The sequence below is a fragment of the Dipodomys ordii genome, unplaced genomic scaffold (genome assembly GCF_000151885.1).
Source record: "Dipodomys ordii isolate 6190 unplaced genomic scaffold, Dord_2.0 Scaffold103, whole genome shotgun sequence".
NCBI classification, from domain to species: Eukaryota; Metazoa; Chordata; class Mammalia; order Rodentia; family Heteromyidae; genus Dipodomys; species Dipodomys ordii.
Window position 1 is genome coordinate 3132719 of NW_012267319.1, and position 9963 is coordinate 3142681.

Here is a 9963-nt window from a genome sequence, read left to right on the forward strand (position 1 = left end):
GTGGGATCGTGGGTGCTGTAGATGCGGGTCTGGACCGGCGCGGTGGGATCGTGGGTGCTGTAGATGCGGGTCTGGACTGACGCAGTCGGATCATGGGTGCTGTAGATGCGGGTCTGGGGCCTGGCCTTTTGAGGGCCTCATGGGGTGCAGCTAAGCCTGGTGCTGGCGGGGAGGAGGAGACCAGGAGGGAGGAGGAGGGGAGGAGTTGGAGGAAGGGTGAGCAGGCAGTGTGTGGCTCTGGGAGGATCTTGTACGCCTTGCCCAGGTGCCTGGCAGGTTGTCACAGACGATAAGTAGAGGGGTGGGGGTGTTCTGTGCTTAGCAGCTCACGTGACTCTTCAGTCTCTTGAGAACCCAGCTGAGTGGGGTGCTGCAGGGCCCCTTGATGGTGTCCTGGGGGTGGGAGCCGGCTGTCCTAGTCCACACGCAAAGGGTGAGGCTGGTCAGCAGGGGGCAGGGCCAGGGAGCCGTGCCGCTGCCCTGACCCAGTGCGGCCTTGGTCTGGCCCCCCTCCCCCCCCCCGCCCACCTCTGCCCCAGGCCTACGAGGGTGTGCTGCAGCTGGTAGAAGCTAGAGAGCGCTACGAGGAACTCTGCATCGTCATGTGCGTCATCCCAGCCACCATCAGCAACAACGTGCCCGGCACCGACTTCAGCCTGGGCTCGGACACGGCCGTCAACGCCGCCATGGAGGTGCGGGCTGCCAGGCAGGGCGCGGCTCCCCCGTGGTGTGGGAGTGGATCCCGCTTTGGTCTCTGGTCTGAGGATCGGTGGCTCTGGCTTCCGTGGTCTCTGCAGCTCCTGGCGGTGGGCGTTTCGGCGGTGGCCGTCTTTGCCCTGCTGGCCGCCATCGTCCCCCTGGGACAGCGTTTCTCCCACCGTGGTGGCCGTCTTTGACCTGCCGGCCGCCGTTTCTCCCACCGTGGTGGGCCCATGTCCTACCAGGGGCTGCAGAGGTTTCTGCCCTTTGCTCTGTGTGACATAGGATTTCCTCGAATCCCAGGAGCTCAGGAAAGCTTTGTGTCCCTTCTGTTTACCTCTCTGGATTACCTTCCAGCATCTGTCTGTCTGTCTGTTTGTCTAATTTTGCTTTATTACTAGGCTGGCTTGGAACTTGGACTCCCAAAGTGCTGAAATTACAGCCGCACGTCACCATGCCCAGCATGCCTAGCTCTCCCCCACCCCTCTTAATCTTTGTGGAGCCTTAGCTTTTTAGCTCAAGGCTCGCGCTCTATGAGCTTGAAACGACTCTGTTGGTGCTGAGCATTCCTGCCACGCCTCCCCTCACCAGCCCCTGTGACACGTTACCTGTTTCCGCAGTGGCTGGCCGGCCATCAGCCCATTCACAGACAGGGAGACCGAGGCCCCGGGAGACCCTCAGCACTGGCCCTGCTGCCCTTGCCAGTCACACTGCCCCACCGTCCTGGCCGTTGTCCATTGGCCCCGTGGCAGTCACTGCAGAGTGCGCCTCCAGGCCTGCGCAGATGGGGGCGGGGCTGCCAGGCTGTGACAAGGCACCATGGCCTCTGGGCCTGGTGGCAGCAGAGCCACTGCCTCCCCTCTCCAGTCTCGGGCCCCAGGGTGCCGCAGGAGCCTCTGGCTCATGGCAGACAGGCATGCTGAGCCCGGACGTTGCTTGGTCTTTTCAGAGCTGTGATCGCATCAAGCAGTCGGCCTCTGGGACCAAGCGCCGCGTGTTCATCGTGGAGACCATGGGCGGCTACTGCGGGTACCTGGCCACGGTGACCGGCATCGCCGTGGGGGCCGACGCCGCCTATGTCTTTGAGGACCCTTTCAACATCCACGACTTGAAGGTGAGGCCGGCCCTTGGCCGCAGCCATGGGGGTCTGCGGGGCTGGCACGCAGGGCTGGCAGGGCCGGGGCCGGCTGAGGGCCCGCTGCACTGGGGGTGGCCCTGGCTCCACTCAAGCTTTTCAAAGCAAGCAGCGTCCTTTGTGTGACGGGCCCCTGGGTGCGGGTCACGCGGGCCGCTGCCTTCCTCGGGCCACTCTTGCTCAGCCCACGCTTCCCGCAGGCCAACGTGGAGCACATGACGGAGAAGATGAAGACGGACATCCAGAGGGGCCTGGTGCTGCGGTGAGCCTTGTCCCGACCTTGGCTGTCCCGGGAGGGCCCTCCCTCCTTCCCTCCCTCCTTCCCTCCCTCCATCTCTTCTCCACCTGCCTGTGGCCCCCCGGGACCAGGCTTGGGGCAGGCGCTGATGCTGCCCATGCCTCCACAGAAACGAGAAATGCCACGAGCACTACACCACGGAGTTCCTGTACCACCTGTATTCCTCCGAAGGCAGGGGCGTGTTTGACTGCCGGACCAACGTGCTGGGCCATCTCCAGCAGGTACTGCAGCCGGGCCTGGGGGGAGGCCCAGTCACGGCGCGTGCCCGCCACATTGTAGGGAGGGGACAAGGCTGGTGGCTCCTGAGCACTGGCCCTGGTCCGAGTTTGCCCAGTTTCCTGTGACCTGTGGCACCTTTGCCCTGCCTAGCTTCCTGCCTTCTAGACGTGTGTGCCCCTGCCTCGTGGTGGCCCTCGGGTGGCCTATGGTGGGGCCACGGCCCCGAGTGCTGGGGCCCAGGGCTTCCTCACCGTAGCTGGGCAGCCACTGCTGGCCTCTGGGCATGGCTTCTAGGCTGGATTTGAGGCCTTCAGGCCGCAGGAGCAGGCTCAGACCACGTGGAGGTCAGCTCCCAAGGGCACGGGAGGCGGGTGTGGCCACAGCCTTGCTTGGGAGCCTGTCTGCGGCCCGTCTGAGGCCCATCTGCGGCCCGTCTGTGCCCTGTCTGCGGCCAGTCTGTGTCCCGTCTGTGGTCTGTGCCCTGTCTGCGGCCCATCTGCAGATTGTCTGCAGCCTGTCTGTGCCGTCTGTGCCCTGTCTGTGGCCAGTCTGTGGTCCATCTGTGCCCTGTCTGTGGCCCGTCTGCAGCCCGCTGACTCCTTTCCTGGAGCCCAGCAGCACCAGGCCGGCTTCCCCTCTGTTTGCAGGGTGGAGCTCCAACACCCTTTGACCGGAACTACGGGACCAAGCTAGGGGTGAAGGCCATGCTCTGGATGTCGGAGAAGCTGCGGGCCGTCTACCGCAAGGGTAGGTGGGGTGGCCTGGAGGCGCGGCCTGGCTTCTGAGGAGCGGGGGAGGGCCTGGCCCCAGCCACCTCCTGCCTGCATCCACAGGGCGCGTGTTCGCCAACGCACCGGACTCGGCCTGCGTGATCGGCCTTCGGAAGAAGGCGGTGGCCTTCAGCCCTGTCACTGAGCTCAAGAAGGACACAGACTTTGAGTGAGTCCCCAATGCCGGGTCGCGGGGCCCAGAGGCTCCTCAGGGTGGGTGTGCCGGCCCCACGGAGATCGCCCACACAGGCAGTGTGGTGGTGGTGGGGACAGTCGGTGGACCCCAATGGGACGAGGCCCAGCGCCTCCCAGCCCCACTGCTGCTGCGGGGTGTGGAGAGGCCAGGGAGGGGGGGGCCCGGCTGGCGTAGCCACCCCGACTTCCGACCTGCTCTCCCCGCGCAGCCACCGCATGCCCCGGGAGCAGTGGTGGCTGAACCTGCGGCTGATGCTGAAGATGTTGGCGCACTACCGCATCAGCATGGCAGACTACGTGTCCGGCGAGCTGGAGCACGTCACCCGCCGCACCCTGAGCATCGACAAGGGCTTCTGAGCCCGCTGGACTCCAGCGCCAGGAGCCTGGCTCCGGCCCTCCATCCCCGCTGTGGCCAGGTCTCCAGGACAGAGCACCCGGGCCCGGCTGCCTGGCCTGTTGGGCACGCGCGCACCGTCACCCTCACCGACCCATGCCCGTGCCTGAGTCTCCGTGCTCCTGTGGACCCCACGACCGGGTCCTGTCCACCACCTCTCTGGCCAAGCAGCTCCTCACCTTTTCTAGAAATAAAGTCACCCTGACCGAGGAGGCCAACGGCCTGGACTCTCCAGGGCGGGGAGGGCGTGCAGGGCCATGGCCCCCTCACTGGGGCTGCTCCCCAGGTCAGGGAAGGGTGACTTCCTTAGTCTGCCCTGGCCCTGCAGAGTGGCGCCCGCACACCAGCACCTGACCCTGGTCTCGAGGGCCAGCCTGGGTGGGTCTCAGACCTGTGGGTGGCGCTGTGTGACCAGGGCTGGCCACCCCCCGCTGCAGGGGCTGCCGGGCGCTGCGTCCTCTGAGCCCACTGTGGCTCTCCCTGACATGGGTGCCTGCTTCCCCGCCAACACTGAGAGCCCCGGCCCTGGCAGAGGAGTTCGCTGGGGTCTCGGTCTAGTTTCAGGCCTCAAGAGGTGGAGGGCAGGGGCAGCTGGCAGGAGGCTGGTTGGGGTTGAGGGATGGAGAGCAGGGCACACTTCCCAACAGGTCCCATTCAGTGCCCCGACCACTTGGATGACGTGGAGGACGGAACCCAGGTAAGCCTGGCCCCCAGCAGCCAGCAGATGTTCCACGAGGCAGCTTTATTGGGATCCAATGATCGGGCAAGTGGGCTGACAGGCCTGTGTCACCCCGTGTCCCCAGCACGGTGCTCCTTGTGTCTTGAAGCCCGCACCAGGGAGTCTGCCGTCTTCTGGCCTGGCCTGCCCCGCCCTGCCCCCAGGCCTCCGCCATGTCGGCTTCGTGGTGCCCGGGCCCCTCCCGGAGCTGTGGAGGCACTGCGCCCGCCACCTTGGGCGTGTGGTGCTCCAAGCAGTGTGGGCTGGGGGTGGCAGGGAGGGAGGCCCGCAGCGCGGCACACTGTCCCCTCTTCCCCCATGCGGTGCGCTGGCTTGGAGACAGAGCCCGGCTCGGGGTCCCTGCCCCCGCCTGCTGTCCTGCCAGGTCTTCTGGCCCTCCCCAGGGGACAGCGGAGCAGGCTGGGGGGGGGCAGGGCCCCGTGCGGGGCAGCATGCCCTGCCTCACTGCTGTGGGGCCCCCGGAAGGTCGGAGGCAGCGGCCCTGCATGCCCCGGCCTTGCTGACAGTGGTGGCCCTGTGCTGGCCGGCTTCAAGGCTGGCGGTGGCCCTGAGCTGGCCGGCTTAGGACACGAGGGTCCTGGTCTCTGGGGGCCACTGTTGGGGGGGGAGTGGCTCCTGTGACAGAATCCACCTGGTGTCTGTGGGCTGGGATGGGTGGGTGAGTCCTCGGCCGGGCTGGGCCTGCTCGGGGGACACCAGGTGTATGTTCGGGAGGGTGACCTCCGTGTCCTTCAGCCCAGCCTCCTCGCGGGGTCAGCAGGCGAGTTCTGGGACGGTCCTGGTGGGCAGCGTCAGCTCAGGCACGGCTGCGGGTTCTTCCGTCCTGGCTGGTGCGGGGGGCCTGGCGGGCTCCTGGCGGGGTCTGGGGCTGCCCGTGGTCACTCTGTGTCCTCCTGCAGCTCTTGTCTGTGCAGGGCCTGCAGCCGGCTGCCCGCGGTCTGCTGGACGGTCTCCAGCCCCTCGATGTCCAGCTCCCGCAGCAGCAGCAGGATGGCCGTGAGGACATTCTGGGGGTAGAGAGCCTGCCTAGGGCCTGGGCCGGGGGTCGGGGGGGGGGGTCCGCAGGGAGGGAGGTCACGGCACAGATCTAGTCTTGACCTGCCCAGTGCTCAGCCTGGGCCCTCGCTTCCCAGGGGGAAACTGAGTCACTGGCCCCTCGGTCAGGGGTGGTGGCGCTGAGCCCAGGCGCTGTGGTGGGGCTGGCACCTTGTCCCCACCCGCACCCCAGCAGACCAGGCCCCAGGCTGCACCTGCCCAGCTGTTCACCAAGGCCTCGGTGCCACAGCGAGTGAGCCCGTCTGAGCAGCCAGCCCTGCGCTCCTCGCGGTCTGAGGAAGAGCCCTGGCGCACGGCTCCTGGGTCTTCCGGAGGGCTGAGGTGCGGAGGGCCTTGCTCCGTCCAGCCAGGCCTTTGGCGCTGAGGGCCGAGGCCTCCCCCGGGGGCCAGGCCCTGCTGAGGCAGCTCTGCCTCCCACAAGGCCGTGGCTGGGGTGGGTCCCGCGTGGCTCTGGCAGGTCCGGGCTCTGCTGAGGAGCAGGGTTCCCGGCAGGGCAGGGCCTGGGACATGGTGGATGGGACCTTGGGGGAGCGCAGCCCAACCGGGCCAGGGAAGAAGCCCAGGCCCCTGTGAATGCTGTGCAGGGTGAGCGCTGGATGCTGCGTGGAGCAGGCGGGGACGGGGCCCCAGCTGGAAGGGCACCAGGCAGGGGGACTGTGGCTACTGTCTGTGAGGCTGGAATCCCAGTGGGGAGCCCTAAGCTCTTACAGTGCCCGTGCCACGGCCAAGCCAGGACCTCACGACCTCTAACCAATGCCAGGATCTCATGACCTCTAACCAACAGCAGCAGGCGTGCTCTGCGACTTGAAGCGACCACCCAGAGTTCTGAGAGTGCAACAGGGCGGCCCTGCGGCTCTGCCCCGAGCTGGCCCCGCCCCCAGCACCTCTCCTTCCCGTTCAGGGCCCGCCACTGCCATTCTGTGCAGCTGCGGCCACTCACCCTGTTCTTGTGGCCACGCAAGGTGTCCCTCTGTGGGAAGGAAGGAGACTGGTCCTGGGCAGGGGACTTCAGGCCAAGCTGGCCCTGGGTGCTCCTGGAGAGAGGGGGACTGTGAGGGGCCAGGCAGTGTCTGTGGCTCAGAGTCCAGTGAGAACACGTCATGCCGCCACAGCGGTGTCACTGTCGACGCCAGGGGACGGAGGCCACCCCGGTGCATCTGGACACAGAGCACCCCAACTGAGACCCGCTGATGAGTCCTCATCTGGGGACTTGGGGCAGGTAGGCTCCCAAGGCGGGGGCCTGAGGGCCTTAGCACAGCAAGGACCCCAAGCATTGCACAGGAGCTCACACCCCAAGCAGAGCACAGGAGCTCACACCCCACGCAGAGCACGGGCTCACACCCCAAGCATTGCACAGGGGCTCACACCCCAAGCAGAGCACAGGAGCTCACACCCCAAGCATTGCACAGGGGCTCACACCCCAAGCAGAGCACAGGGCCTCACATCCCAGTGCCCCTGCAGACGTGCTGGGGCCTCTACAGGACCGGTTCTTCCCGACATCATTTCTGTCAGTAACGTTCATGATGACTGGCTGCGGGCCCCTGGGACGCCCCCACGGCGGCCAAGGCTGACATCCCATCCCCACCCATAGGCACACTTAGGTATTCCTGCAGCCTGGCCCCTGAGGCCTGCTGGAGGGGGCTGGGGTCATCCAGAGAATGACGGGCTCCATCCCCTCCCATACGGCGAGGAAGCCCTGCCTGACTGCAGAGAGCCCTGGGGTCAGGCTGGCTCTGGGGACAGGTGTGGCCACTCGCAGGCTCACCCTGCCTGCTCGCAGCTCAGCAGGCTCTGACCCGTGGTGGTCTCGGTGTGGCCGAAGGTGCTCAGCGGGTAGGAGGACTCGGAGAGGCCTGTGTCTGTGGCCTCCCTGCCTGGGGCAGTGCTGATCTCGTCTCCCTCCAGCAGTGCGCGGGTCAGCTCCTCCTCCGTCACGGCTGCGTGGGAGACAGAAAGCAGGGACTCAGGCTGCACCCCTGCTGCTCTCTCCCGCAACCTTCCACACCTTCCAAACTGTAGGCTTGCAGGGCAAGGGGCGGGCCATTCTTCCTGCCCAGCCCCCTCGCACTGGCTCCAGGCACACCCCGTGCTGGGAAGCTCAGCTCCAGCTTCTCTGGGAGCAAAAACCCCAGTCAAGACAAAACCAAAGGTTTTTCACGTGTAACTCTGGAGATGACACCCAGGGCCCTGTCCTTGCTAAGCTGGTGTCCTGACACAGGTGACACCTAGCCTAAAACAGGTGGCCACTGTTAGGGGGCGTGTTTTTGTGGCTCTGGCCGGCAGGCGCCAGGGCCCGGCCTGTAAGGGACGGAGGAGGAGTGGGCCGTCCTCGCTGTGGTGTGTAAACCGTGAGGGTCACAGGTGGGAATCCTGCGCTGAATCAGGCCGCACGGCCACGTCCCAGTGCCAGACGACGCCAGCACTGTGGAACGGGGTCACCCCGCCGGGAGCTGCTCCTCTGTGTGCCCTGTGTGACGGGCCACACCTGTGCCTCCAGCCAGGGGTTGCGGAAGGCTGCAGAAGGAGCCCAAGGGAAGCCCGGGGGCCCCGTGGCAGCCCACCGCCAGGCCGCGCCGCGCCGCGCCACGGATGTACCTTGGTTGTCGAGCTTCTGCAGGTGCGGGAGGTTACGCAGCACCGTCATGCGGTAGAGGTGGGGGCTGGCGCCGCAGCAGGGGTTCTCAGCCAGCCACAGCACCCGCAGGTGCGGCAGGCCCTTCAGGTAGAAGAGCTCGTCCAGGCTGGGGATGCGGTTCCTCCTCAGGTACAGCTCGCTCAGACGCCGGCAGCCACTCACGGGCTCCAAGGTGGAGACGCTGTTGACACTGTGGGGACGGCAGGGCCGGTGACCAGTGTGGCCCTGGGGTCGGCATGGCCGGCCATCAGCATGGGCCGCGAGCCTCCCAGGACTGAGCACCTTCCCCGAAATGTGCCCCAGCTCCCCAGAACTCCAGTGACAAGCTCCCCTTAGTCTGCCGGCCACCGGGAACAGGGAGCTGACTGGTGACTGATCTTAGGATGTGGAGAGGCAGATGGGTGTCTGGGGCTGGGCGGTGGATGTGGCAGGGTGAGCTTGAGAGGAAGGACAGGGGAACCCGGGGGAGGACTGAGAGCGGGGCAGCGGCTGTGGGAGGGCCAAGCCCCCGGGGTCTCCGCTGCTCTGCCAAGGCTGCACTGAGAGCTGCCGTGTTGTCCCTCATCAGTGGGTCCCACAGGAAGGCCGGGGGTCTGGAGGGATGCGGGAGGGGTACCTGAGTGTAATCACCTCCAGGCTGGGCATCTCCCGGCATATGGAAATCTGGGGAGGGAAGAAAGGCAGGCCAGCTCGCTTGGCACCAGCGTCCCAATGTTGCTTGTCCCGGGCAAGGGAGAAATCTATCTTGGCCTATGGAGCATACTTCCAGGCTCTCAGAAGGAATCCGGCATGCTGTCTGTGTGTCGCTGCCCTCCCTGAAGGGGAATGTGACTCTAGGACAAGGTCACTGCTATCAAATGCCCTAGCCACAGAGACAGCATTTGTTACTTTTAAAGGATATCAGATCATGGGACCTCAAGGTACCCCAGGCTGAAAACAGAGCCTCTCTTCTTGCAACCTCTGAGCTGTAAGGACTGACACTTCTTACCAACAAATCTAGGAAGGGGGGACGGCTTGAAAGCGGTTCTGTGGGGCAGGGCAGCGCTGAGCAGGCCCTGTGTGTTTGAGTCTTTACAGACTTTTACAAACTCCAGTTGCATGTCCCTGCCGGTCTCTACCCGCTGTGGAGGTGGAGTGGGGCCTGAGGCTTGGGCTGACCCAAGGAAGTTACACCGAGAGCTTGGACAGCACGGACAGCAGTGCGTGTCTGGAGTTGCCCCTTCCCACCAGGCCTAATGTTTTCACTCGGCACCCTCTGAACAGGACCCGCAGGTGACAGGAGACTGGACCAGTGCCCAGCTTCACCACTGTGCTCTCCAGGAGGACACTGGAGCTTCAGGGGGGCTGAGGCCACAATCAAGTCAACACTTACATCTGTCAGACGGCTGCCCCTGGGGAGAGAAAAGAGGCACATTTTTAATCTTGTGAAGAGTTGCAGGGAAATACTTTAAAAATCCTGAAATCGAACGAGGAGCCTTAAGATGGTTAAAGAGGCACAGCGAGAGAAACAGGTCCCCCGGGTGACTGGGAAGGTGTCAGAAACGGTCAGGCTGGTTCCGGACAAAGCGGAGGTGTTTTTCTTGGTGTGGAGCAGCCCGGGACGATCCGCAGAGAGTTATTTTCCCTCCTGCCTCGGACCCGGGCCTCCCCGGAGGCTGAGGTCAAAGGCCAAGCTTGCAACTTTGAAGGTCGGCCATGGAAGTGCTGAACCCCGCTCGGAAAACAAGGAAAGGCGCTGTTGGAAGCCGGGGCCGGCCCTCCAGAGAGGAGAACTCAGCCGACGCCAGGGAGGGTGGGCCCGGGCCGCGCGGCGCCTCGGGTCT

The 9963-nt window shown here is 65.4% G+C and overlaps 2 protein-coding genes across 2 annotated transcripts in view; one reads left to right on the forward strand and one right to left on the reverse strand.

Annotated features, from left to right (window-relative positions):
* Positions 1-3920, forward strand: part of Pfkl (phosphofructokinase, liver) — a 16665-nt gene extending 12745 nt beyond the window's left edge. The window contains exons 15-21 of the mRNA XM_013027394.1: positions 540-692; positions 1649-1813; positions 2035-2096; positions 2242-2353; positions 2999-3098; positions 3185-3290; positions 3526-3920. Of these exons, the coding sequence (XP_012882848.1) occupies positions 540-692; positions 1649-1813; positions 2035-2096; positions 2242-2353; positions 2999-3098; positions 3185-3290; positions 3526-3673 (846 nt within the window). The 3' untranslated portion in view covers positions 3674-3920. The remainder of the gene's footprint in view (positions 1-539; positions 693-1648; positions 1814-2034; positions 2097-2241; positions 2354-2998; positions 3099-3184; positions 3291-3525) is intronic.
* Positions 3921-4568: 648 nt separating this feature from the next.
* Positions 4569-9963, reverse strand: part of LOC105993942 (chromosome unknown open reading frame, human C21orf2) — a 6068-nt gene continuing 673 nt past the window's right edge. Inside the window, exons 2-7 of the mRNA XM_013027334.1 lie at positions 9513-9531; positions 8757-8803; positions 8101-8330; positions 7271-7442; positions 6446-6539; positions 4569-5456 (exon numbers count right to left, since the gene is read on the reverse strand). Coding sequence (XP_012882788.1) covers positions 5328-5456; positions 6446-6539; positions 7271-7442; positions 8101-8330; positions 8757-8803; positions 9513-9531 — 691 coding nt within the window. The 3' untranslated portion in view covers positions 4569-5327. The remainder of the gene's footprint in view (positions 5457-6445; positions 6540-7270; positions 7443-8100; positions 8331-8756; positions 8804-9512; positions 9532-9963) is intronic.